The sequence below is a fragment of the Cucurbita moschata genome, unplaced genomic scaffold, assembly GCF_002738365.1.
Source record: "Cucurbita moschata cultivar Rifu unplaced genomic scaffold, Cmos_1.0 Cmo_Scf00023, whole genome shotgun sequence".
In the NCBI taxonomy this organism is placed as follows: Eukaryota; Viridiplantae; Streptophyta; class Magnoliopsida; order Cucurbitales; family Cucurbitaceae; genus Cucurbita; species Cucurbita moschata.
The window spans coordinates 3,848,379-3,875,706 of NW_019268539.1; the positions used below are offsets into that span (position 1 = coordinate 3,848,379).

The 27,328-nt window shown below is 36.5% G+C and overlaps 6 protein-coding genes across 9 annotated transcripts in view; 3 read left to right on the forward strand and 3 right to left on the reverse strand.

Annotated features, from left to right (window-relative positions):
* The window catches only part of LOC111460206 (peptidyl-prolyl cis-trans isomerase FKBP43-like), a 6,559-nt gene extending 4,085 nt beyond the window's left edge, over window positions 1-2,474 (forward strand). The window contains exons 6-12 of the mRNA XM_023103346.1: window positions 668-868; window positions 1,005-1,148; window positions 1,372-1,582; window positions 1,688-1,775; window positions 1,860-1,901; window positions 1,992-2,040; window positions 2,133-2,474. Of these exons, the coding sequence (XP_022959114.1) occupies window positions 668-868; window positions 1,005-1,148; window positions 1,372-1,582; window positions 1,688-1,775; window positions 1,860-1,901; window positions 1,992-2,040; window positions 2,133-2,214 (817 nt within the window). The 3' untranslated portion in view covers window positions 2,215-2,474. The remainder of the gene's footprint in view (window positions 1-667; window positions 869-1,004; window positions 1,149-1,371; window positions 1,583-1,687; window positions 1,776-1,859; window positions 1,902-1,991; window positions 2,041-2,132) is intronic.
* A 2,171-nt stretch (window positions 2,475-4,645) lies between these two features.
* Window positions 4,646-6,898, reverse strand: LOC111460325 (LOB domain-containing protein 19-like). The gene is made up of 2 exons (XM_023103545.1): window positions 6,472-6,898; window positions 4,646-5,220 (listed from the first exon to the last, which is right to left on the reverse strand). The coding sequence occupies exons 1-2, from the start codon at window positions 6,760-6,762 to the stop codon at window positions 4,879-4,881; spliced, it is 633 nt and encodes a 210-aa protein (XP_022959313.1). The 5' UTR covers window positions 6,763-6,898; the 3' UTR covers window positions 4,646-4,878.
* A 5,284-nt stretch (window positions 6,899-12,182) lies between these two features.
* Window positions 12,183-13,457, forward strand: LOC111460030 (LOB domain-containing protein 18-like). The gene is made up of 2 exons (XM_023103107.1): window positions 12,183-12,509; window positions 13,095-13,457. The coding sequence occupies exons 1-2, from the start codon at window positions 12,183-12,185 to the stop codon at window positions 13,455-13,457; spliced, it is 690 nt and encodes a 229-aa protein (XP_022958875.1).
* Window positions 13,458-16,843: 3,386 nt separating this feature from the next.
* LOC111460254 (AT-hook motif nuclear-localized protein 22-like) lies at window positions 16,844-17,983 on the forward strand. The gene has a single exon (XM_023103424.1). It carries the CDS (start codon window positions 17,136-17,138, stop codon window positions 17,943-17,945), a length of 810 nt encoding a protein of 269 aa, XP_022959192.1. The 5' UTR covers window positions 16,844-17,135; the 3' UTR covers window positions 17,946-17,983.
* Window positions 17,984-20,300: 2,317 nt separating this feature from the next.
* Window positions 20,301-21,851, reverse strand: LOC111460251 (fasciclin-like arabinogalactan protein 10). The gene has a single exon (XM_023103422.1). It carries the CDS (start codon window positions 21,795-21,797, stop codon window positions 20,529-20,531), a length of 1,269 nt encoding a protein of 422 aa, XP_022959190.1. The 5' UTR covers window positions 21,798-21,851; the 3' UTR covers window positions 20,301-20,528.
* A 1,201-nt stretch (window positions 21,852-23,052) lies between these two features.
* LOC111460256 lies at window positions 23,053-27,152 on the reverse strand. 4 transcript variants are annotated; one of them, XM_023103429.1, is made up of 6 exons: window positions 26,884-27,152; window positions 26,732-26,796; window positions 26,013-26,236; window positions 24,398-24,527; window positions 24,169-24,305; window positions 23,053-23,397 (listed from the first exon to the last, which is right to left on the reverse strand). In XM_023103429.1, exons 1-5 carry the CDS (start codon window positions 27,035-27,037, stop codon window positions 24,171-24,173), a joined length of 708 nt encoding a protein of 235 aa, XP_022959197.1. In that variant the 5' UTR covers window positions 27,038-27,152; the 3' UTR covers window positions 23,053-23,397; window positions 24,169-24,170. The 4 variants fall into 4 exon arrangements, with proteins under 4 accessions (XP_022959197.1, XP_022959196.1, XP_022959195.1 ...); XM_023103428.1 differs by having other exon boundaries at window positions 23,053-23,401; XM_023103427.1 differs by having other exon boundaries at window positions 23,053-23,455.
* Window positions 27,153-27,328: the final 176 nt, after the last annotated feature.

The window sequence follows — 27,328 nt, forward strand, 5'->3', positions numbered from 1 at the left end:
GGGGGGGGGGGGGGGGGGGGGGGTGTTCTCAAGTTGCTGGGTTATGCCATCCTCAGATAATAATAATACTAAACAAGCCATGCCTATGCCAAATAATGCACCAGATTGACCAACATCTAACTTTATTTTTTCCCCTTTTGATTTGAAGTTCTAACACCATATAACTCGGATCTGTTCAGTATTTTTCCGTTGGGTCGTTTACTTGTTCATAGAAATAATTCTTTTGAAGGGACTGACCTTGCATATTTGATGAAGAAACCGGGAAAACAATTGAATGAGCTCCTCTCAAAGGTATAAAAGGGAAAACAATTAATCAATGAGAAACCGATTCCAGGCAATTTCCCATCAAGGATTATTAAGCTGAATAGGCCAATTTCTTGAAGAGCAACTGGCTTAGCATTATCTAATGGCTAGCTAGGGTTGGGAGAGAGAGCTTATAATGTCTGTTTATAGCATTGGCCAAAATATTTTTCTTATTGAAACTGTGTTTTTCTCTTTGGTACTTCTGAATGATGTCAACCATATACTAGCTCAGTTAGTTCTTGATATCTGCATTTATTCTACGGCCTTGAATAGGATTTATCCAGTAGTTTGACATTGGTGTTTCTTTTAAGGAGACAATATCTGCTTTTGTTGTTCACTTATCTTGCTTGTGCATTGGATATAGGGAATTAGGCTTGCCAATCAGATCTTCTGAAGTTGGTAGTGAACGGAAGAAGAAACGGAAAGGAGAGCGGTCGAAGAGAAAACATTTTGAAGCTGATGGTAATAGTTGTAGTGGTGCCACTTCAGGAGTTGAGATCCAGCAAGATGAATTGAAGATGGATAACACAGTCAAGACTGTGTGCGGAGAGAAACAGGAGAACATGTGAGGATCAGCTTCAGATATTTATAGTTTTGCTGGATTCCATTCATTTAAGTTATTCTAGCATATTTTGTATTTTAGCAGCCTGCTGACTATTCTATTTCTTTTTTCTTGATTTTGCCATTATCCAAATCTGAAGGACTGATGTGGGCCATGAAGATAGTGAGAGACCAAAAAAGAAAAAGAAGAAAGGGTCAGAGCAAGCGAAAATCATCGAAAATGATGGTACATGCGATCTCAAGCCTGACAAGATGGACCAAGATGTGCAACCCACTTTTGATCAGTAAGTGTGCAGTCTCTTAATTCTTAAGTTGGTACCTGAGTTTGTGAGTGATCAGTAAGTGATTATTTGCAGTTTGTGAATGCTGCATTTCTGTCACTTTTCTGCTTGAAACAGGACAGAAAGATAGTGCAGTAACACTAATGCAGCTCGGCCTCGATGTTAATTTTTTTTATTTTTATGAGATATCCCTTTAAGTTCAATGTTTTCGACTGCAATTTTTCAGGACTGAAAATCATTCTACGACGAAGAAAGTAACCAAGAAGAAAAGGACCAAAGCACTAGAAAATGGGGATTCTTTGAAGTCAGAAACTGAGGATAAGGAAAGTAATGGTGTCTCGAAGTCATCTCAAGCTAGAACCTTACCGAGTGGCTTGGTTATTGAAGAACTAGAAGCTGGGAAACCAAATGGAAAAGTTGCTTCTTCCAAGAGAAAGGCAAGATCCATTTGACTTGCACATACACATTTTGATTGCTACCTTCTTTACTACTGATGCAAAGTTAGAATGTCCTTCATATCCTTGACTTCTGTTTGGTTTCAGATTAGTGTACTTTATGTTGGCAAGTTAAAGCAAAGTGATGAAATAGTCGACTCAACCGACGACAAGTCTCCTTATAAATTTCGCTTGGGTAAGATCACTTTTATAACAATGTGTCAATGATCCGTCTCCCCCTTTCTAATGAAATTATCTTCTATATATTTGCTTTCTCCAGGAGTTGGCCAAGTTATAGAGGGATGGGATGCTGGTCTTGATGGTACAAATTTCAAAATGAATGCTTGTGCTTTTCTTTTCTGTTTTTAATAGCTCAGTTTGATGAACATATCTTCTGCACATAAACCATTAGGTATGCGAGTCGGTGAGAAACGAAGACTTACCATTCCGCCTTCAATGGGGTATGAGAGGAGAAGTGAATACTTGTTCCCCCTCTGCACTGAGTTTTCCTGCATCACTATTCACTGAAGGTGTTTGTGTTTTATTGCTGCAGATATGGGAGCGAAGGAAATGGGGGAAATATACCAGCTGATTCGTGGCTCGTGTATGATGTCGTATTGATTAAGGTTCATTAGTTTATACACTGAAAATACGGGCATGTTTCTTGGTACCAAAGCTATGGTTAATGGTAGCGAAGTATGGATGAGATTTGAGCTTTGGTTTGCCGTTGCAGAAATTATGGTATACATAGCCCAGAGAGGGGGCCTATTGTCCCTTGAATAGGGAAATAATAGGTTTCTTTTTTTTGTTTCCCTTTTCCAAACGTTACTTCACCTCTGATGAGAAGTGGAGATTCAAACTTTCAAATAGGAAGAAAGATTATTAGTTTCTTCAAGAGATTTTTAGTTGAGATCATGTTAAGAATTTGATTTAATTTGATAGTAATTTTTTAAAAAATAGAAAAATATCAATTTACATGTGTATGAATTTCGAGATTCAATTGTAGGTCACTTACCCAATATTTTAAATATTCGACATTTTTAAAAAAAAAAATTATGTCGTGTACAAGTTGAATGTGTTTCGGTGGGATTTCACATCAATTGGAAAGAAGAATGAGTGTGGACGAAGACATTGGATCCTGAAGGGGAGTGGATTGTTTCAAATTGATTAGAAAGGTGATGTCTGGATCCCGAAGGGGAGTGGATTATTTCAAATTGATTAGAAAGGTGATGTCTTGGATCCCGAAGGGGAGTGGATTGTTTCAAATTGATTAGAAAGGTGATGTCTTGGATCCCGAAGGGGAGTGGATTGTTTCAAATTGATTAGAAAGGTGATGTCTAGGATCCCGAAGGGGAGTGGATTGTTTCAAATTGATTAGAAAGGTGAGTGGGGAACGAGTGGATTGTTTCAAATTGATTAGAAAGGTGAGTGGAGAACGAGTGGATTGTTTCAAATTGATTAGAAAGGTGAGTGGTGAACGAGTGCCAGCAAATGATGCGAGTTGAGAAACAAATGATGGGAGTTGAGAAACAAATGATGGAAAAGGAGAAGTAATTCGGTAATTCAATTAAGGTCTTCCTCATTGCTCCTTTTGTGTTAGCAAAACAAGGAAATCCTAACATTAATGATGCTAAGTTGGACAATGAATGTAGAGAGACCTATCATAAACTCTTCAGCCTTCTTCTCCAGATCATCTTCAAGCCCTTCTCAATCTTCACCATAAACACAAATTTCATAAGTCGTTCTTGGCTGCTTCTTCTATTTCTTCTTCTTCTTCACTTGGTACTACTTCAAATTCTCGCCCAAGAGGATGAAAATGATGACGTTAGATGCAAGAAACACCGATGCACGACTCCATTTCACTACCCAAACGACTTAGAAGAAGAACGAAAGCATAGTTTGACACATATATTGGTTCGAAATGAAGAAGAAAAAAATGTCAAGCCTTATGTCTTCGATGAGTAGGTCAAAAATTCGAATCTCAAACTTTATCTTATAATATGTAAATAAAAGCAATACTCTTCGTCGATTGGATAGATCTATATACTTCGACAGGTGAGACAAAGTGTAGTGTAATCTTGCCGACACATCTATTTTGAGTAAAGAGGCTACGAGTTCGAATCCTATCACATTATGTGATATTATTAAAGCCACAATGAATTGCATGTAAAAATCAACCCACTTAGAACATTTCTAAAATAGATCAATTCAAATTTAAGGCTTTTAAATTAATCCAATTTTTTTAGAAGGTTTCTAATTTTTAAAATTTTTCCAAAACAAGATTTTTCTTATTTTTATCATGCACCTCATTTAAAAAGTTATATTAATTAGTTTTTTCGTATATATTTAAAAAAAATTAATTTTGTTTAAAAAATATATTTTTTTTAAAGTTATTCCAAACACGCGTGAACTTTGCTCGTACAATAGTCTTAATTTTTATCTGAAATACTAAAATTATTTTTATTATCATGGTAGTTTTAAAATATTTATGAAAGATTAGAAAAGATATTCCACCAAGAGATTTTCTCACTGTTCGTTCTCGTGATACAATCAAACCAATGCCTTTAGCCACTGAATCATACCTCCAACTTATTGATAGCACGAAGGGCTATCTAGTCCGATCAAATGAGTAAGCCCCTAGCACACTAGCCTTAGAGCACATTCTCTTCCGTGAGGCAATTGATTCTTCGAACATTTATGTCGTTATTGTTTAATGAGTTAGATAATTTGATATGTTTGAACCATATGGCTGAATATTTAGATATATAAGAAACTTTCCATGTGAAACTATAATAGTCCAAGTCCACCACTAGCAGATATTACCCTCTTCGAGCTTCTCCTCAAAATTTTTAAATCATTTATGCTAGAAAGAGGTTTTCACACAGTTATAAACAATGTTTTGTTCTCCTTCCCAATCGGTGTGGGATCTCACAATCCATCCTCCTTAGAGAACCAGCGTTCTCGTTAACACTTGTTCCCTTCTCCAATCGACGTGGGATCTCACAATCCACCCTCAAATCGACGTGGGATCTCGAACATTTGAATCAATTAGTAGCTAGAATGGTCGATGCAAAAGAGTTGTAATTGAAATCTCAAATGCCCAAAAGGGAAAATAATTACAAGTCGCATTTCAAAAGCAACAGTTCCAACTTCTGATTCGGACCAAAATAGACCGATAAGTCATCACACTTTCACACCCAAATATATTGATCATACACTTCTATCTCAAAGGCTTACCCCCAAAATAAAGGGAAAAAAAGGGCTCAAACAAGGTTGATCCCACAAAAGAGCTTACACTCTCAAATCTGAGAGCACGGCGGCCGGAATCCTACTCCGGGCAAATACCTCGAAACGAACTCTCGAGCCAGAGATTGAAGCTCACCATCTTCCTCCATCTCATCTTCAAGATCAATTGGGTTCAGAAAGCTACTCGTCGTTTCATTACAACCTAGCTGTGTTTGGAGCGGGTCGAGGAGCATTCGAACATTAGGCAGCAGACCCATATCGGAGCCCGGGGTGGTTTCCGGGAGCGGATTGTGGCGAGCAGTCGAGGACGGGCTGTGTAGCGGTGGCGGTAGTAGCCGCTGCAATGTGGAAAGTTTGGCCTGAATGTATGCTAGCTCTGCCTGCAGGCTCACTACCTGTGATGAACATTGGTATGAATTAGGGTTAGGTTTGTACACGACATTATCGAAGTCGAAATACCAATACGGAGATGTTCTATGTATTTATGACCTAATTTCAACACGATTCAACTGTTTAGGTCTACGTTCTTGATCAAGAAATTTCCGAATCTCTCAATGTATACGTATTGAATTCAAAGTAGTAATAATAATAACGACAAATAAATAAAGTTTCTGAGTAAGAACGAGAGGGAGAAAGCCATAAATTTGAAACTTTAACGAATGATTCTTTTCGAACTTATCTCAAAATGCAAAGTTTCTGAGTAAGGACAATTACATAGACACGTATGTACGTATAAACGTATCTATGTACATAGGTAGATATAAGTGTGACGGAGATTGGTTGATGGACAATAATAGACCACAATAATAGACCATAATAATAGACCATAATAATAGACCATATAATGACCATTAAACTTTGATATTCTTGGCAAATATAAAGGAAAACAAGCAAGCAAAAATTAATCAAACAAACTCTTTCAATTAATAAACTTTTTTTTTTATTTGCAAAAATTCATGATCCAACTTCAAATTCAAAACATAAAAAACAAACCCTATATTCTTTCAAATTTATGTCGTCCCTAAATTTTTAAAAATATCCCATATGTTCCTAATGGACTCTTAAATTATTAAACTTTAAATTCTATCCAATTAAATGTTAGAAAAAAGTAATTTAAATTTTGAATTTTATATTTCAACATTATTCTTTAAAAATACCAAGAGACTAAATTAATTAATAAAAAGTTTTTTTTTTTTTTGTTGGAAAAATACAAATGAAATTGAATTAAAAAAAAAAAAAAGGTTAATATTTAAAATAGAAGGGTCATAAATAAAGGGATAAATATGAAAAAAGTCAAATCTGGAAAGTTATTTATTTATTTCTGGAGCAGCTAAAATTGTTTGCTTAGTAACTTGGGCAAGCAACACCAAATATATAAGCCAGCCGCCACCGCTCTCTTCTCTCTCTCTCTCTCTCTCAACAAGAAATTATTTGAATTAGTTTGACAAAAATTCATTGGAAAATGGGACACTTCAATTTCACCCCAAAAAATGAAAACCCTAATAATTTGTTTCCTACAGATTCAACAACCAAATTCCCAATCCAAAAATAAATACAATAAATAAGTTTCCTGTTTATGCATCCAGGCACTTGAATCTTACACACCCACCAAAAAGAATACCCTAAAATCGATTCGAACAACTGACCTGTTGCTGAAGGGAGAAGATATGGGCAACACAGCCGTACACAGGATCTCGAACCCTAGCCAGAGCTTCATAACAAAGGGTACCACACGCGTCCACCCGCTTGTTTGCCGGGATGCGGTGGAGGAGTTTGGAGGCATTGCTAGCTCCAAACACCTTGTGCACCGCCGCGAAGTCGGCGGCGCCTTGTTCCGAGTCGAAATAGGGTGCAAATATGCACCCTTTCACACACTTTCTCCTCAACAACTTGCACGCGCCGCAGGGTCCTCCGCCGTGGACGCCGGCGCTACTCATCACGGTGTTCTGGAGGTGGGATTTGCTTGATGTTGGCACTTGTCGTGTTTTTTGGTTGTCTAGATTCTAAGTTCGATGAATTTGATCGTTTTATTTTGCAAAGATGGGTTTTGTGTGTGACTTTGGTTTGAATCTTAAAGAGGAGGCCAAGTTGAGAGGCAGCTGCTTGCGTGAAGCAAACATATAAACACCCAGTGGTGACAGAACCAAACTTCTTAACCCCTCTCAATGCCTGCCACGTGGATACACACATCTAATCCTAATTTTATATTTCCCCTCTCTTTTCTTTCTTTCCTCTTTGTCTTTTCCATTTCACCTCCAAATTCCACCTTCAAATTCCAATATGAAACCCAGATATTTCCGAATTTGGATTTGGAAGAACCCCAATACAACCCCACAGAGAGGGAAAGCAAAGATGTATGTATAAACAATTTTGTTGTGTGTAGGGTACATGTATGTTGGTCACAGTGGCCTCATATTTCACATAAAACCAAATTTGGTTGCTATTCATGGATCACACACAGATAGCTATATATGAGCCCTAAATTTCTCTTTATCCATCACCACCTTTCTCAACAAATACTTACCCTATCTTAGCTCACATCATTATGAAACTACTCAAATTAAATCAAATCAAATCAAATTCGTTATTCAACCGAGGATGGTTGGGTCTGTAATTTGTATTTAGTGAGCTCGTTGAGTGTATTTAATAACAACTCGTAATTAAGCATCATCCTTTGAGTAGGGATATGTACGACTATCGAGGGCACTTGACGCGTGTAGTAGGCGAACATTTTGTGCAGTTTGGAGGGCACAGGCAGCTACCAACTCCCGATCACATCTTGAACCCCTTGAATCAATTCTTCCCCAAAAATGTGATTTTTATTCGATATTGACGCATTTTATTATTAAGAAATGCGATCATCGTAATTCTCAAGTACGTTTACCAAAAATTAGTTAATTAATTAATTGTGTTATTTAATTGAAATTGAAATTTTAAAATTTCATTATTTATGATTTATGTATGATAATATAATAATAGTAATTATTTTAATTTTACTTATTGTCCACACGAGACATTTTATTACCTGACAATTTGATAATGGCGCGTGGTTGTCAACGCAAATCAGCAGTGAAAAGGACATAAAAGTCAAAATCACCAGCAGTTACACCAAAATCCACGCCTGCTGTACGTTTTCATTGTCATTTCGGGACACGTGGCACCCGGTCGAGGCCCTGTTCTTGTTTGCAGCGTACAACGTTGGTGCAACCTTAATTACCCTCCTCCAAACCAAAATAATAATTTGACTTCTTTTATTAAACTCTGAATTAAATATTTTAACTAAGATTTTGTAAGACATTCAAATTTCAAATCAAAATGTCTTTTCATCCTTTCTACCTTTTTTTCTACATTTTTAAAATTCTTACTTTTAATAATAATAATTATTATTATTATTATTAATCTACATAAATTAAACCTAATATTTACTTGAGATGAACCATTGACTTAGTTATGTATTTTTTTTTAAAAATGGTTAAAAAAATAATTATTAGACTAAATTTGGTAAGTTGTTTTTTAAGACAAATTACGTTATTAATTCAGAAATTTTAAGTGCACAATAACTTAATCTATCAAAGATCGTTGAATCCGTTTTCGAATCAAATCCCGTTCCAAATTTACAAAGAATATAGTTGTAAGGGATACATTTTATAAAATTAAAAAAAAAACAGTAATATAAAAATAAAAAATAAAAAGTTAAAAATATAATATTTATTTTAATACTTCCATCTACACAAAATCCATATTTTAATGCATGAAATTACCTGGACTAATTAGCAAAATGACATATTAAAAAGCAAATAATAAGTTATTTCTACCAAAGGGAGTACTAAAGTAAATTAAAAAAATGTAGGGGGTTAGATTAAATTAATTATTATTTAGGGTGCAAATCTTTCTCATTGACCCCTGGGGTTTTCATAATCACAATAAAAGATAATTAATCATAATTAAACTCAATTAATTAAAAAAAAAACATGTTCCTTTTCGAAGCATTTATTTGACTTTGTTAGTCTATTGGAAGGTGGATTTGCCGTTTGTTTAGGCGACATAATGCAATTTAATACGAATTTCTTAAACCCTTCAATTTGGGAAAACAATCATAACCCTAAATATTTTAATTTTTTACATGCCTTTTTGGGACCAAAGTTCAGGAATTCTAGGTTTTGGTCACACGGTTTGGGAGCTCGTGGGACAAACTTCATCTTTTTTATCTCAAAATGTGTGTTCATAGTGTTTGTATCATTTTTTTAAGAAAAATTTCCTTCACTTTGATTGAAAATTGTAATAATTTAGTCTTTGTAGTTTAAAATTTGAAACCGATCGAGTCTCTATCACGAAAATGTTGTTAAGATGTAATAGGGTTTTAAAGAAACACTAATTATTCCAAATTATTGAGAATGATCATGTTCATCTTATAGTCATATCGCATCTTGAATCTAGTGTAACAATAAATTACGACGGAATTTTGTTTTTTTGTATAATCGTTTGAATTAACTCAATTATATATCTTATCTTGAAGAGGTCTTTCTTCCACTAATGGGTTTTTTTCGGAATTAGAATAGAAGAGTCAAAGTCGAATAGAGGATCTATAGCTCTCATTCGAACTTTTAACGTGTTTGATGAAACTCATGACTCATTTACTAAGGAACGCTCCCTTACCATGTATTTTTTTTACATCTCGTAGCTTCAAAAGCATGAAGAGAAAAAAAAAAAGCAGCTAGGACAGCTTTTTGAATCCTTAATATTGTGATCTCAACCAACTTTTGGCTGTGTTGGCTGTCATTGATGGTGGGCACGTTAGTCTGAATTCATGACTATGACTTCAACCCATTCAAGCAAAGTCGATAACATACAAATTATCATTCAAAAGGTCAATGGTTCGTTCGGAACCCGGAGATGAATTTAAAAACCATGGCATAAAGTAGTTTTAGTGGGTCTACCCTTAATAATAGCAAGTTGTTTGAGTATTAATATTGACAATAAATTGATGTTCATAAAGGTAGTTATATAAGACACTTCTATAATCGGCCTCTCTAATAAAATCGTGGTTGGGGAAACGCTTTAATTTCAATAAAATCTCGTCATATAAAAAGAAACTAACTTTATTAATAGCCGTTATAAATTTTAAACTTTATGAGTCTTCACGTTTTTGTTACACATATCTTTTGTAGACTTCTTACACTTCATCGTTAAATAATGATTTTGTTAGCTTAGGTAAATATGAGGTCATGCAAACTCGAGCAATACTTCGTCGTATAAAATAGAATTTTCTCATTCATAAAGTTCTAACTTATTAATTATTATTTGTCTAAATATATTAACCAAAATAATTAAGATAATAATTAAATGAAAATTAAAAAATTTAGAAATTTATTAAATATTATCGAAAGTATACAAAAAAAAAATAGAAAAAGTAAAAATTTTGTTGAATTTATAAATGGAGGGAAAGTGGAGAGAGAATGAAAGAAGGTACTACTGTGAGGATGTAAGCAAAATCAAATCAAAGAAAGGAGAGTAAAGGAAAGCATAAGATTGCGACACGTGTCAGATATCTGGTGGGATTAAATCGAACGTGTCTGTCACTGCTTCCTCTTCACACCGCACGGATTGGACAAAAGCCGGACAGCGCGGTGATGCGCCGTTACGAACTGTTCACATTTCTCTCTCTTTTTTTTTCCAATCTCTTTTTCATATAGTATTAATCATACGACTAATTTATTTTTTTATTTTTTATTTTTAACTATATGATTGGAATATGGTTTTGATTTACCCCCATATAGTTTTAACTATATTTCTTTCTTTCTTTTTTTTTTACCATAGGAATGCTTTAGAAAGATTTGACCTTTTGATTTGGTAGGACTAAACGTGATATTACATTGCATAATGCTATAAAAGGAAAAGATCTGCCTGATATAATGATAGAGATAAATATCAAAGATACACGTCGGTACTAACATAACATAACAGGAAAGTATCTTGATGCATATGACATAAAAAAAAAATGAATGAGTTCTTCACGGTTTAAAATCACAGCATAAAATCAAAATCATTTGTTTCTTCCTTTCATCCATGTCAGAGCATACATATGTGTCATGTATACAAAGTAATCATTATGGTTTTCATCTTGCTTCATCGTGTAATCTATAACACGACGAAACATAGCTTTTTTCATTTTGTTCAAATCACGGCATAATAGGATATCACATACATACATAACATGGAATCATACGTCATCACATAGCATACATAAACATACATCATGGCGCATGGAGAGGCTAAAGGACATGAATTGTTAACCCTGGTAATAGATATAGAGATTAATTTGGTAACGCTGCTCATAAATAAAAATTAATAAAGTAAGTAGAGAGATTGGTTTATGATAATTAAAAAAAAATAATAATAATTAATTATGAAGAAAGAAAGACGTTACCTGGTATAAATCCAGTTTAAACCATTGTGGATGTGAGGTCATCAAATTACCCGGGCGTTACATTCGTGGTCACCGACTCAAACGAGTCGTCCGCAAATTGGTGCAGCTTGTTTTTGTGGTCCCCACTTTGAACGCCGAACTTCTTATATTTGACCTTCCTCGGTAATTAAATATATGTATGTAAGCTTGTGGAAGTTTTATTAATTTTCGTTCCAAACAATTTCTTTATTCAAAAAAGAAATATTGTAATTTATATTATATTTAATTTTTCATTTCTTTCATTAATACATAAATTAATAATTGAATACCAACTCTAATGTTGTTATTTTATTTTCATTAAAAATAGATGAGAATACTTTTTTTCTTTTTTCTTTTTTTAACTATTTTTCAATAAAAACTAATCAAACAATAAAATTTTAAATTAAAAACATTTTATAGTCGTAGATTTATTTTATAAAATTTATGATAAAAATTGATAGAGTAAAAATAGATTATATATAATAATTAATTATAATTATATTTAATTCTAAATTATTTGTCCTTAAACAATTTAAAAATATAAAATATTGAATATATTACATGAGTAGCTCGTAACATTTTGTGTTACATTGAAACATAAAAATGTGGACTCGAAGTATCTAACCCAACATATTGTGTATGGATTGGATAAGGTTCAACCCATAAATACTCACTCAAAATCAAAATTAAAAGAAAAAAAAGGAAAAAGGAGAGAGAAATGTCCCAAATTTTCGGCATAGGCCTTATCGCATCTTTGCTTCACGCAAGCTGCTAATTCTTCCACCTCTTTAACTCTCAGCCCATTCCCCTCTCCCTACAATTTCCCACCAAACCCTAAGTAACCCTCTTCTCCTTTTTCTTTCATTCGCCCATCTCCTTCTAAAATCTTTATTTACTATCCCCTATAATATAATGAGTGCCAACCCTAGTACTAGCGGCGGCGGCGGCGGAGGAGGAGGAGGAGGAGGAGGAGGAGGCCCATGTGGGGCGTGCAAGTTTTTGAGAAGAAAGTGTATTCCTGGTTGCATATTTGCGCCGTACTTCGACTCGGAGCAAGGCGCTGGGCACTTCGCCGCGGTGCACAAGGTGTTTGGAGCCAGCAATGTGTCCAAGCTCCTCCTTCATATCCCGGTTCACAAGCGCCTCGATGCTGTCGTCACCATTTGCTACGAGTCTCAAGCCCGCCTTCGAGACCCTGTCTATGGCTGCGTCGCCCACATCTTCGCTCTCCAACGACAGGTCAACTCAACTCAACTATTTTCCTTTTTTTTTATTTATTTATTATTATTCAAATAAATACTTCTCCTTTTCCAATTTCAATTATTTCTTCAAATGGGATCTAATTACGGTTCTTATGCCCTTAATTTTTTTTTCTTGTTTTAGATTATGATTTTCGCAGTTATTAAGGAATTGGGCGGTCTACTGCCTTAAAGTTAAGCTTTTTATTAGAGGGACAAGATTTATTTCTTATGTTTCCCCAATTTTCAGCTTCTTGTCAGTGTTTCTAACCCAAAACATATTTTTCTTTTTATTAATCTTTGTATTTTGTTTCTTATAACGTTTTTTTTTTTTAAAAAAAATAAAGCTACTTTTTTTTTTAATACCTAATATGTATACTGCATATTAGCAATACCTACTACGTAAATATCTATGTACTATTAACAGTATGGTAGGTAAATTTGTTTTTTTTTTTCTTTGTAAATAGTACAAAAATGAAATTAAAAAAAATATATATAATTTTATATTTTCTAACTGCAAAAAGCTTACAAGTGTAAAGTAGTTCTGTAAGATTGAATTAGAAGCTTAAAATGTTTAACTTTGTAGGTGGTGAGTTTACAAGCCGAGCTGTCGTACCTTCAAGCTCATCTAGCAACGCTGGAGCTTCCGTCGCCGCCTCCGCCGCCAAATTTTGCGGTGCAACCACCGGTGTCCATCTCAGACCTGCCGTCGGCTTCCTCCCTACCGGTCACTTACGACTTGTCGTCCCTCTTTGACCCAATGGCTCAGCCTGCATGGGCCATGCAACAGCAGCGGCTCGACCATCGCCAGTTCTCCAGTGGTGGTGCTGGCGGTTCATCCACAACGGCGGGAGAGGGCGATCTTCAAGCCCTGGCCCGCGCACTCCTCCATAGACATGGCGGTCCGCCGTGCTCCGATGCCTCGTCGCCGCCATCGCTCTCTAAATGAAACCTTTTGTTTTTTTTTTTAAATTAATCCTTGCCTCCTTGATTCCTCTTTTGTCAAAAATTTTAGTGGAAAATTGATGGGTGCTTGAATTTGTTTTTTTTTTTTCTCTTCAAATATATTTGATTGGAGATTTTTTTAATGTTGATAAATAAAAATCACTAAAAATATTTAAATTAATTTAAAATCTATGTTTGAAAAAATCTTAAAAAATAGATTATCCACAAATTATATTTAAGCAGCTAATTGGATATGTTTGAAATATATTATTAGACAATAAAATATATTTGTAATCAAACATTTATAAATTCTATGTTTGTTTTTGCATTTTCAATAATATTATTATATTGATGTCAATATCTCAAATCTAAATTTAATTTTTTAAGTATCCTTTTTCTACAATTTTGAATTATTTGTAAAAACTAAAAAAAAATTATGAAATAGTCTTCCTGTTTCCCCTCTGTTGGGCCGAGCCCTTGCATGAACTCAGCTTGGGCTCCCTTTATCCCATTTTAACTGCTTGGGCCTTTCAATTCTGGACGGAACAAATTAGGTCTCATTTAGATATGGTATCGGTTCATTCATATATCTTTCTTTACTCGAGTGTAGTTAGGTTGAAATTGTCGAACGAACCCATTAACAGTTGGAGTGAATATTATGGAGTATGAGACGAAGCTTGTTGTTAGCAAAGAATCGGCCAGTTCATCAAACCCACAAGGATGGTGTTAATTAAATGCAAGAAAAAAATTGAAAGGATCTAACATCGAAGATTTCAAAAAGTTGAGACCTCACCTAATTAAACTAACTAAATGTTCCAACAATGTAATTAAAGTAATGGTTTAAGAAAACAAAATTAAATAAGGATAACTCATTCTAAACCCCAATCCCTATCCAACCACATGGCACCCCAGGCATTTAGTCGGCTGTGTATACTATAAAAAATAGTGTGTCTTAATGCTCTTCAACCCTTTCTATAATTATAATTCATACTATATGACTAAACTTTGATGAAAAGGGCATTAAAGTTAGTTCATGAATTGGATTAGGTCACAACTTAACCTAATTTTAAAGTTATTCCATCCAATTCGATTATCAAATATTAAAGTTAGGTTGAAAGGAAGCTGTTAAAAAGTTGTACACTATTTTGTTTAGTTTAAGATAATGGGTTTTGATTTGTTTAATGAAAAGCATCAAAACATCTTTGTCAATGTTTACAAGCTTCAGCTCTTCATTTGTCCTTCAATTTCATTTGTTTCACATTATTTCAATAATTTCTCGATAATTATTATTATTGTTATTAATTGATTAAAATTGTTGGTTGTGCCCCCCGGCGGAGCGGCAGCGGCTGTCAGTGCCAGCCACCCATGGCCGTACAACTTGCTGCTGCTGACGCCGCCGTCGCAGCCGCAGTTTTGTGTCTTCACGCCCACACCCACCTTCTTCAGCCTTGATTTAATATTGAGGTCATGCAATGGCTCCCATTATTATTTCGACTCTCCAAACACAACAAAGACAGTGCTTTCTTTGTTTATTAAACTAAAAGCCAACACATTGTAAAGGCATGTGTATGAATATAAAAACCATATGGTACCAATAATTTATAATAAGTCACAAATTTAAATTTAGATCCATTAATATAACTGATGTTTTATTTTGAAGCTTATAAATTTGATTAGGGGACAAAATCAAACCCAATTGGACCAGAATTCAAAGCAATCAGAAATTCAGAGAAGGCAACATCATCAATTCCCTTTGGGAGAGTATATCACTTGTCTGCTGAATTTAATGCCCTAACTAAATCCAATCCTCCAACTTGACCCTGTTGTTGAATCAAATACCTTTAGAAACGAATTTTGCGAAAACCCTATTCTCGTTTCTATACCATTTCAACGGTGTTGTAACCGTCCAACTCTATCGCTAATAGATATTATTTACTTTGACTAATTACATATCGCTGTCAGTCTCATAGTTTTAAAATGTGTCTGTTAGGGAGATGTTTCCACACCCTTGTAAGGAATGTTTTGTTTTCCTCTCCAATCAATGTGGGATCTCATAGGTGTCTAACAGGGTTTCATCTTTGACAATTGAAAAATGGGACGACCGACGAGGAACAGACGATGTGCAATACGATGAGTGGATGAACGCTTAGAACGCAAAGGCTAGATGTTGACAATCGATGATCATTTGCTGTGAAGGGTGTCGGTCTAGCGTCCTAGGGTGAGAAGTGAGTGTGAGCTAAGAGTGCGACTGTGAGAAGTAACAAGCAAGACCAATCAGCTAAGAAATTGTAAGAGGAGTCGAGTTGAGGAGGTGGACGAGTAGGGTTCTTTTTTTTTTTCAAGTCACATGTTTGGACTAAAAATAATAATATTATTAATAGCATATATAGACTAAAATTATTTTGACCTTTAATATATAATCACCAAACTGTTTCTTAAGTATTAAAATATTTAAGAAAAAAACTCAAAAAGTAAACATATGTAAGACAAATTACTCTGTTCATTAAATAATTAAAAAAAAAAAAACATTATAAACAAAATTTCATGGCCTCTTCTTTCCATTGGTTCAAACTTATTAGAGTTTGATCCAATTATTTAAAATATTGCATTTAAGTGAGATTTGAAGTTTTTATATTTTTCCTTGCTTTAAAATATTCATATTATTATTTAATGTGAATTTAAATAAATGTCATGTTGTTCTAACTCATAGCGTATTATAAATATTATAATTAACCAAATATAAACTCTGACTTTTTACTCATGGACAACATTCCCTAAGTCAAACGTTAATTAAACAAACTGTATTCAAAAGCTTAAATAAATAATATTGACTTTATAACGTAACCATGTTGCTCACTTTGCCTAGAATTGCTCGAAGACTATTTGTAACCGCCGAAATTCATTGGTAGTGGATATTGCTTACTCTTAATGTTGTTTAGGCAGAAATTTCCACATTCTTACGAAGAATATTTTGTTCTCCTTTCCGATCGAGAAAGAATAATTTAATATGAGTCTAAATTTTTGGACAATAATTGTTTTAGAATAGAGAAAGAGTGAGAATTAAGGTGGGATTGAAGGGTGTCATGTGCATGTTGTATGTCGGATGTTGGATGTTGGATGTTGTATGTTCCATGTTCCAAGAGAAAGAAGAGGGAGTGGGCCCGTGCACACCGCCCATGCGCACGCTGTTCTGCCAAAAACCAAACCCAAACCCAAAGCCCCATCATCCATCCATTCCCTTAGACCTAATCCCTTGCGCCCTCATACACTAAATTTATCATTATTATTATTATTATTCCACATCCCGTTGGATTCTGGTTTGATGCACACTAAATTGAGTTATGTTCAAATTGGTATCGTTGTTAAAAGAGTTATATAATGTTCGGGCGTGGATGCCTTTAGGCTCTTCTTCATTCACTTTCCCAAACCCTTGACCCCAAAACACTCCCAAAACTCCAAAATTTGGTCATCCATGGCTACCCGCAACACGATGAAGAAGAACATGGAAGATGGGATGATTTAGGTGCTTCAATTTTCCCATCTCCTTTTCCTCACCAAAATCATCACAAAACCCTGTTCAAGATTCAAATCGATTCAAATCCATTCAAATCAATTCAAATCAATTCAACCCAATTACCCAAAAGAAGAGAAGAAGAAGAAAAAAAAAAGAGAGATTTTTTTGATGGAGTTCGATATGGATAGAATTACACCCCACACTCGCCCTCTTCCACCTCCTTTCCTCTCCAAAGATCTTCATCTCCACCACCGCCAAAACTCCGATGACGACCAAAGCGGCGGAGCTAAAAGGGATAGGGAGGAGGAAAATCCCATCACCGCACCGGAGACTAAAGAATTATCCAATTCTTCTTCTCGACGCCCACGTGGCCGACCAGCTGGTTCCAAAAACAAGCCAAAGCCACCCATTATAATCACTAGAGACAGCGCCAACGCCCTCAGATCTCATCTCATCGAAATCTCCACCGCCTCTGACATCGTGGATACCCTCGCCGCCTTCGGGCGTAGGCGTCAGCGCGGCGTTTGTATCTTAAGCGCCACTGGAACCGTCGCCAACGTCACTCTCCGACAGCCAGCCTCCCCCGCCGCTGTCATCTCCTTACATGGCAGATTTGAAATTCTCTCCCTATCCGGCTCCTTCCTCCCGCCGCCGGCTCCCCCTGCCGCCTCCGGGCTGACCGTCTACTTAGCCGGTGGGCAGGGGCAGGTCGTCGGCGGGAATGTCATCGGCCCACTTCTGGCGTCCGGTCCGGTGATTATTATGGCAGCTTCATTTGGAAATGCTGCATATGAACGGCTACCCATTGACGAGGAAGACGAAGCTTCACCCGCGGCGGAGATGGCGGGAGAACAGGCAGCACCGCCGCCGCCGCAATTGTTGGGGGATCCGAATGGGGGATTGTTTCATGGTGTGAATTCTTCATGCCAATTAGCGGCGGAGGCGGCGTATTGGGGAGGAGGTCGGCCACCGTTTTGAAAACATAATCTTTTGGGGTTTGATGAAATTTCTCTTCTTTTTATTATCATCTCTAAATTAAGTTGTGTGAGATTTTAGTTTGTGTTTTAATTGGAACATAGAAAATGATGAAAAATTAAGGTAATTATTGTGGAATTAGAAGAAGGATGTCAAAAATCCTTCCTATTAATTATTATGCCTTAACTAAATTATGTTAATTTGTTAGTGGTTATGTTATTAGGGTTTGTTCTTAATTTTTTTCAAAGCCACCGGAGAAGATGGCGGAGGGCGGCGGCCGGAGAATGGGGAAATGGGGAAATGGGGAATGAGGTCAGAGTTTGTGGTATTTTTGTTCTGAAAACTGGGGATGGAGGAGAGAGAAAATTAGGGTTTGTAGAGAGAGAGAGAGAGAGAGAGAGATAGAGGAGCATTGGGCATCGGGTCACACGTGCAAAGGTGTGTGAAAACAGCTCCTTTTCGAGGCAACAAACCACACACCCTTCTTCATTCATTTTCAGTATGCGTTAAAATTCTCTTTTTCTCTCTCTATTTTCCCCCCATTTTTATTATTACTGTTGTTGTTGTTTTCTTTCTAAACCCCTTTTTTGTTTCTTTCTTTGCTTTGCTTTTGAGAAACCCTAGCCATTGCTGGTGGTGCTCTCCAAACTAAAAATTGAATTCCACATCAACCCCCAAAATTTCATACTTGATATATTTATTCCATGTTTTAAAATCTTCATCCACTCTTAAGAAGCATGCCGCATAGTCCTCACTCTTAAGACTCATAATCTCGAGTTTGGTAGGAAGGAGTATGAATATATACATATGTATGGTAGGGAGCAATAATGGAGATGGAAAAAAGGGTATTAAATAGACAAAAAAAAGGGCGAGGTGTAGTTGTATTTATTTGTCTACTTTTGTGTTGTTTTAGATTGCGATATGCCCTTTTATGATGCGGCATTTGTTTTGAAGTCGTAATCTAAAACAACTTCCCTTCCCATACAAGATTTGCATTAAAAAGAATATAATAATTATGACGATGGGCAGGCAGCCCTTACGCATTTCTATAAAATTGTTGAGATTCTAATAAAGTAGCTTTTGTATACATTATTCTATGCGTTTTGGACGCTAAGCTAACCCACATGGAACCCCGGGGTTTTCAGATTCCTTGTACAAATTCCTACAAACACTGGGATTAAAGTAAAGACGGGGGAATGGACGTTGTTCCGTTTCTTTTGCTTTGATCCGAGTATAGTCATTAAGATATATGTACTCATGTGAAGTTCAAATGTTATCAAATTTTAATATTGGGTTGAACTAAAACAAATCGAGAAAAAAAGTTGGTACTCGTGTAGAGCTTCTAGAATAGCTTCTACGTGTACTACAAGAACCGTGGGATAGTGTCTTCGTAGATTTTATCTCGACTTTGGTATAAAAGAGAATGATTGGGGTGAACCGACTCAGAAACAGAGAATCAGATGCAAATTTCTTAGGACCAGATCATTTTCTTTAAATGGGGGAAGAGTCGCTCCAACCCAAGGGCTCATTTTCTTTAACCCAAGGGCTCATTTTCTTTAACCCAAGGGCTCATTTTCTTTAACCCAAGGGCTCATTTTCTTTAACCCAAGGGCTCATTTTCTTTAACCCAAGGGCTCATTTTCTTTAACCCAAGGGCTCATTTTCTTTAACCCAAGGGCTCATTTTCTTTAACCCAAGGGCTCATTTTCTTTAACCCAAGGGCTCATTTTCTTTAACCCAAGGGCTCATTTTCTTTAACCCAAGGGCTCATTTTCTTTAACCCAAGGGCTCATTTTCTTTAACCCAAGGGCTCATTTTCTTTAACCCAAGGGCTCATTTTCTTTAACCCAAGGGCTCATTTTCTTTAACCCAAGGGCTCATTTTCTTTAACCCAAGGGCTCATTTTCTTTAACCCAAGGGCTCATTTTCTTTAAATGGGGGAAGAGTCGCTCCAACCCAAGGGCTCATGACCCAATATCCAGTCTATGTAGGACACCCACCGGGCCACATGGTATTGGGCTTCCTAATATCTACGGAGCATAGTTTAATTTCTGTTGGGCTCAGGCCCAGAAAGAATCTTTTCGTAAACGCCCCTTGCACTAATAAAACTCGTTCTCCAAAATTCCCCATCTACCATTTTCTATTCAAGTTCAAATAATACTAATCTTATCTGATTACAATTAATCAATTGATTAAGCACTAAATTTACAAGACTTTTACCTTCTTTTATGTTAAAATTTGTGGGTAAATTAGTACAAATTGAATCTATAGTTAAAGTTATTCACTCATTTAAAATAATAATTACAATTTGTCCACATATCCTAAAAAATTCGAAAATCTGAAAATTGAAATGAAAAAGAAAATTATAAAAAGTAAGAAGAGTTCATTTCTCCAAACCAAACCAGCAGCCGTGGGGACCACTACTACCACGCTGTCGCTCCCTCGCTCGCTCTCTCTACAAAGGTGTATTCAGAAAATACTAATAAATTCAAAAATAAATTATATCAAAGAAAGTACCAATTCAAAAAAGAAAAAAGTACAAAAATAAAATAAACGAAGAGACTGATGCTAGAGGAGAATTACGATTTAGGACAAGAGTAGAGAGGACAACATGGTGGTAGCAACGGCGGCGACAACGACAACGGCGGAAGCTTTCACGTGAACGGCGGAGCTTCCAGGAGTACTAGTTTGCGCCTCAGCGCTAGGTGCATTGGCCGTCGAACCTTCCGGCGCCTCGGAAGGAGGAGCAGGCGGGGACGCGGCTAACGGAGACGGAGCCTTCGCGCTAGGACTCGGACTTGGAGCCAGAGACGGCGTCAGGGTAGGAGAGCTCACAGGTTCGGGTGCTGGCGCGGGCGAAGGAGACTTTCCGAACAACTCCGAAGGTAGTAACAGACTATCGACGCTGAAAATAGCGAGAGGAGTCGCGTCGAGGACTGTATCGGCGATTCTCGAGGATCCAACTCCTGTATGGAGAGTAACCGCATCCCCGGCCGTAGTCGTCGTAATGTCGAACTTGCCGGCACCGCTAGTAGCCAGAGTGTCGATTGGATCCTTAGTCGTCTTCAAGGCGCCGATGGGAGAGTAAGCGGCCAGAGCATGGTATAGAAGAAGCGAAACAACTTCAGCATTCGTGAGTTTACTCAGATCTGGAACTCCATCTGCCTTGAACGCTTCGTCGTTTGGCGCAAATATGGTCAATCCTTTCTCAACCGCCGATTCGTAAGTCTTGATCACACCATTCGAAACAAGCAGCGACGCAAACGTCTTACATCCGGCTTTCTCGAGCAAAGCCGTGATGTTAACATCGGAAGCCGATGGAGCCGGAGCCGTCAAAATCCCCGGCGCGATGATCGGCGCACTGATCTCAATAACCGAAATGTTGTACGGAATTTGCTTAACCGACTTCGTGTAACTCGAATCGAGTTTAGATCCAGGCGCAGCGGAGCCGAATGCGACCTTACCGCCCTGGAGATCGGTAATGTTCACGAAACCTAGATTTCCAGGCGCGTGGCCAGTTGTCTGGTAGAGCGTGGTGGAGAGAGTGGTTCCGTTGGAGATCTTGTGGAGTTTCGCAGGATCGTAGTAGTCCAGGACAATGTGGAGACTGAGGAAGTTTTTGATGACGGAGAGAGGATGTTTGGCCACAACGGAGGAGAGAGCGCCATTGGAGACAACGAGGATGGTGATAGTCTGACGGCTGTTAATCTCGTCGGCGAGTCTGGTCTGTTGCAGGTAGTTGCTGTAATCGCTATACTCCGGGAAATCCTTAAGAATGTCGGTAATATTGTGGGCGGAGGCGGCGGTGGCTGCGGCGAGGGCGAGGAAGAAGAAAAGGGATTTGGAGGCCGGCATGGGAAAAGGGAGGGGAGAAACAGAGGGAGGAGGAGTAGGAAAGAACGGGGGATTAAGGGAGTGGAGAGGGTATAAAAGGGAGAGTAGTTAAGTTAGCTAACTAGGGTTAAAGGGAAGTTAACTACAGTTAAGGGTATTTTGGGGAATGTAGGAAAAAGGAGGCAAGGCGCTTTTGTACACAGCTGGAAACAACAGAAGTGGTTTATGTGCTTGGCGTATGGCACAGGGGTGGCTTCCTGCTTTCCCTTACTTTAGGCGAAATTACCCTTTTGTCCCTGAGCTTACCACTTGCAATAGTTACTAAAATGTTTTTTTTTTTTTTGTGGGGGGCGGGGGCAACGGTCACATTATTGACGGTAAACAGAGAAGAACGTTGAGAGTTTGGTTTTTTGGTGGGAGTTTTTCTTTTTTGTTTTTTCTGTTTCATTTTAATTATTCTGAAAGTTTGAATTTTGTTGTGAAATGTTTTACTACTATTATTATTATTTTTAGTAAACCATACTTTGGTTTCAATTTATGCTTAAGTTGTAATTATATTAGTTCCTAAAGCTTAACATAAATGGTTTTATAAAGAGAGAAATATCATAGGTTTAAAGGAAAAGATGCCACATAATCTAATAATAATACTAAGAATTAACTTTCTCATATCATATAAAATATTTTACATAGATTCAAAGAGCCCTTTAGAATTTAAATTAACATTATAAACAATGTCAATGTTATTTTTTTGAGTATATATTTTTTTCTAACTCTACTATCAATTGCCGCATCAATTTGACATCAAAATTAAAGATTATATTGAAAAATTCCGAAATCTAGAAGCATAATTGAAACATATCTATTAGAAATTATTTTTATACAATTTAACCATGATTTAATAAAGGGCACAATAGGGGAATAGCAGATAGAAGGATGCTTGAAGGAAAAAGAGCTAAGCTGTCGTGAGGCAGTTGGATGAGTGGGCTGCTTGTGTGCTTCCCCCTTTTTGTTTTATATATTTCTATATTTGCAGCTTCATCTTTGAATGAAAGTAATATAATGATAATATTTTTAATTCTACTTCAAACTTTAAGATCTTTTTTAACTTTGTACAATATAGAAAGATAATAAATAGATATCTTATGTAATATTTGCACCAGATGCAATTAATCAGATTATTCTGGTATTGACTTTGATGAAATATAAGTTCTTTTTATCGTTTAGAAACTAATAATATAAAATTAAGTATGAATGTTCAAATACGTAATAAATAGACTTTACGTTACCATTATAATTCAAATAGAAATACCTAATGTTTTATCAAATTCATACATCAATAAACGATAAAAAGAAAACATTGGATCCATAAGAAACCTATTAATCTCATATGAAGTAAAAGAAGAGCATAAGATGGTAGGTTAGCTTTCGTCACAGAATCTGTTTCTGATAAGATTTTCAGAATCTGACCTTTGGTTTCTGAGTTGATTGCTTGGTAATTTATAGAACAAATCTTCCCTTTTAGACAATATTCTGATAACTCTCCACCAACTCTTTGGGGCTAGTGATGCGGCGTGAGAATCCCATTGCCAGCTTATCGCCACCCCTAATGGAACAAAATCTGGCTGCTGCCCCAACACAACCACCATCATTAATGCAAATCCAGCTGCCAACTAAGAATGCTGAGCTATTCAAAGATGCCAGTTCAAAAAGAGTTTCATCACGATTCTATTTCAAGTTTTCCAGGTTGTTTTGGAAGAGGAGCTCAAAATAATTTTCAAAAGATGTCATATTCTAGCAAACAGACACACAAGGCATTATATATCTTAGTTTCAAATATTCATGGCTAAATTATGAAAGAAAAAAATGTCCCTTCTTTCATGACTACACCTATACTTTTAAAAGTTACAATATTAACACTCTTGCCCTTACATAATCATTGTTTCAAAATAATACTTGGAGTACTGATTCTAAAGAATTTTAGACGAAAATGAAACTTGAAACAGTGTGGCAGTGATTTCATTCTAGGTCACTTACACACTATTTCAGTCTCAATTTTAGTAAGAAATTCTAAGAGATAGTATAGATGTATATGTATAGTGATAATTGAGGGATAATTTTTAAAAAAATTTAACCAATATTCATCATGATGCATAAAATGTGAAAGATAATATCAACTTTGAGACTTAAAAGCAATGAGATGATAGCATAGATCTTAAAACAATGTGATGAAAGCATAGAAGGTAAATTAGAATCCAAATACAGCCACACTGTCACAGTTTGTTTCTATCGATTGTACATACTTCAGAAAATTAAGAGGCTAAGCTTTAACAACTAAATGTAGTTCAGACTCTTGTCAAAGGAAACAAAGGGAACGGAATGATCGTAAACTTACAATTAAACAGCTGGTGATATAGTCATTGAAGGTATTTGCAACCCTGGCCTTGAGGTCCATCCCTTGCGGTTTCTATATTCAGTTATAGCCTGCAATCGCTTCCTCTCTTGAGAAGCAACTTGTGCAGATTTAAACGCCTATATGAAACATCGGAACAACAAAATTGTCAAGTACCCAAATGGGAGTGTTCATTTATCATTTAACTTGACCATGAAGAGTTAGATGTTACCTTCGGAACTGCAGTCAACTTCAATGGAGCTTCAACCACGTCACCAAATTTTATTTTTTCATGTCTTGGGAAGTCTAGATCCTCGTCTGTCTTGCCTTTTTTGTGTTTATTTTTCTTAGCCTCGTGATATCTATTTAGAAATAAACGTAATGGATCAGTTAAAAAAAGGGAACAAATGCTTCCCAGTTCACCAAGTTTCTACAACAGACCTACTATAACATGGTACATGACAAATGCAATCGAAATGACCACGATTAGAATACTGAAAATGGGTAGATAAACTAGTGCATAATTCTGTAATAGCCTTAAGTTCAATTGAATAACCAGAGGATTAGGATATACTTCTAGAAAGCCATAAGAAAACTGTTTGAAACATTGGAATTATATTTGAGAGTCCTTTCATCTCTCTGAATTACATACAAATTCCTTGCTTTTAGTCTGTACCCAACCTCATTCTTCCCTTATATGCTGCCTTTGAGAACCCTCCATCATCCTTCCTTCGCAATTGTCAACAATTTCTCAGATTGAATATTGGTTGGTTGTCTATCGTTTGCATGCCAGCCCTTATGAACTTAGATAGTTTCTTCCCCCGAAGTGTCAATTTCGATGCCAATTCGATTGCTCTAATTTCGAAACTGCCAACAATCTTTCAGATTGAATATTGGTTGATTGCCTTTCGTTTGCATGCAGGCTCCTTAAAATGAATTAAGATAGTTTCTTCCCCATTAATTTCGATTTCAATGCCTCAGATTGGAGAGATTGCTCTAATGTCACTTTTTATTCCATCCAGTATTTTTTTTTCACTTCCAGGTCAAGTGTTCTAGTACCAATATTGATAGAGTAAATAGAACAGAAATATTTTCGAAATACTTGAAGAATATAGTAAAATATTTGAAAAGACCGCTTCAAAAACCCAAAGTCTAACAAAACAATTGTTTCCTACATCACCTCCCTAATATACCCTTATATCTTAATATCCTTAATAATATTTCCAACACCAGCCCTAAAGGTATTCCTAAAACCATCCTCCTGAATAACTTTTTTTGGATAAAAATTTTTAGATTGCTTCCCTATCAATTAGCACTACTACTTCTTTCTCTCCGATTTTCCCCTTCAAGCACATATTCCCCTCATACAAAAAATTTCCTCGTTCTCCTCTCCCTTCTAACTAGTCCCCTTTACTCACTCCCTGAAATAACCATGAACCCTTCTAACTAGTCTCCTTTGTGCATGCAATACTTCATGATGCCTCTTGCTCGCATAAGGCTCGTTACGGCCTATCACATTGCTATGATTGAAATCATAAACACCTTGTATAATCAAATTACTCAAAACTTTCCTTGGGCACCAAGTTGACAAAAATGAGGTAGATAGGGTCCTCTCAGATAGCCAAATTATGTCACTACCAAAAGGAAAACATTGGGACATTGCAATTTCTGGACATTTCTCTTCATCATTTAAGCAATACGTTCAAAACTTGTTTATTTTATTTTCACTTATGGGAATGTAATTGGAATAAAAATGCAAAATGAACAAGTCATCTCAATAGTAAAAAAAACATGCAACCTCACAGAAGGTAAGGGAGCAAATTTTTGAGGTGCAGTAAAATGCTTACTTTTTCTGGCGTTCCCGTTTCTTTAAACGTCGATTTGAATTCTCCGACAAGTCTTCAAAACGAAGGTCAGTAACCTGCTTTTTCTTTCGTTTTTTGTTTTTCTTCTCACTGAACTTGCTTTGAACGTCATCATCACTCCCCGTAAGCTGAGGCATTTGTGAATTTCCACCATTACCTTTGCTCTTTAAGTCAGATTTTCCCGGAGCTTCTTTTGGATGGTATTTCTGTATAGAAAGTGGAAGTCAAACTACAACTGAGCAACACAAACTCTGAGCATGTAATGCCGTTATCAAGCTCTTCAAGCAGGCAAACTTAACACGAGAAATTTTGCATCCCCATTCAGGGGTAGTAAGCTTAACCTCGTAACCACGCCGGATAAAATAACAGAATAAGCCATTCACTAAACAATAGAAACTACTAATAGATATCTTCTACTCTAACGCCAAACCAGGTACGCGGTAAGACAAGGGCAACGGCAACCAAAGAAGAAGATGATGAAACGAAAATACTTAGGATGCCTAGTGATACTAATCTCAACTTTCTGGCACCCGAACTTACAACAACAACATTGGTTAGAGACTGAAATACTAAATGATACAATGCCAATCCTCTGTCACCTTGTCCAGTATAAGCCCTAAGAAAAAATAATTCAAGTAAACCCCGATAACTGCAAACGTACCAATCTGAGACAGAGAAGAATTAAAGAAAATATCAATTACCTTTTCAGTATCAACGGCTTCTCTCTTGCGCTTACGCTGAACATCCTCCGAGACCTTCTCAGACTCTGTAAGCACCAGGGGAGGAGATTATAGCCTGAAATTAAATAAACTCATCGACAAACAAATAAACGCAAAGAAACAAATAAACAAACCTTGAGGTCGAGGGGAAGTGAAGGTCATTAATTTGCGGAGTTTGGAAGGCAGAGTATCGACTTGGGAAGCGTTCGGCGGCGGTGGGAGACGATCATAGCCTCCATGTGCGGCTCTGTAATTCCGCTCTCTCCTCCGTAGTCCTTTGCCACCCATCTCTCGAGAGAGAGAGAGAGAGTAAAATTTACAACCCTACGTCGGAGTTGGAAACCGGAGTAAAGCTTCAAGCGCCGCCGCCGAAAAAGACCAGAGGGAACTCTTCCGATTGTGTTTTATGCGAGGCAGAAAACAACGTAGGTTTGCGAGGGCAAAATCAATGGAAAAATAATAAGGAAATGAGGATGGTATTTTTGAAAAAAAAAAAAAAGAATTTGAAAGTGAAATGACTTGTATGCCCTCACTCACTGAATATTAAAAAAAAAAAAAAAAATTATTAGGGGAGAATAA

Coding starts and splice junctions, on each gene's coding strand:
- LOC111460325 (XM_023103545.1), bottom strand. CDS start 6,762: ATGAGTAGCGCCGGCGTCCACGGCGGAGGACCCTGCGGCGCGTGCAAG. Junction 5,221..6,471: donor TCTTCTCCCTTCAGCAACAG/GTCAGTTGTTCG, acceptor TGTTCATCACAG/GTAGTGAGCCTGCAGGCAGA.
- LOC111460030 (XM_023103107.1), top strand. CDS start 12,183: ATGAGTGCCAACCCTAGTACTAGCGGCGGCGGCGGCGGAGGAGGAGGA. Junction 12,510..13,094: donor TCTTCGCTCTCCAACGACAG/GTCAACTCAACT, acceptor TTAACTTTGTAG/GTGGTGAGTTTACAAGCCGA.
- LOC111460254 (XM_023103424.1), top strand. CDS start 17,136: ATGGAGTTCGATATGGATAGAATTACACCCCACACTCGCCCTCTTCCA.
- LOC111460251 (XM_023103422.1), bottom strand. CDS start 21,797: ATGCCGGCCTCCAAATCCCTTTTCTTCTTCCTCGCCCTCGCCGCAGCC.
- LOC111460256 (XM_023103429.1), bottom strand. CDS start 27,037: ATGGGTGGCAAAGGACTACGGAGGAGAGAGCGGAATTACAGAGCCGCA. Junction 26,237..26,731: donor AAGCCGTTGATACTGAAAAG/GTAATTGATATT, acceptor CTTTCTATACAG/AAATACCATCCAAAAGAAGC. Junction 24,528..26,012: donor AAACGGGAACGCCAGAAAAA/GTAAGCATTTTA, acceptor ATTTCTAAATAG/ATATCACGAGGCTAAGAAAA.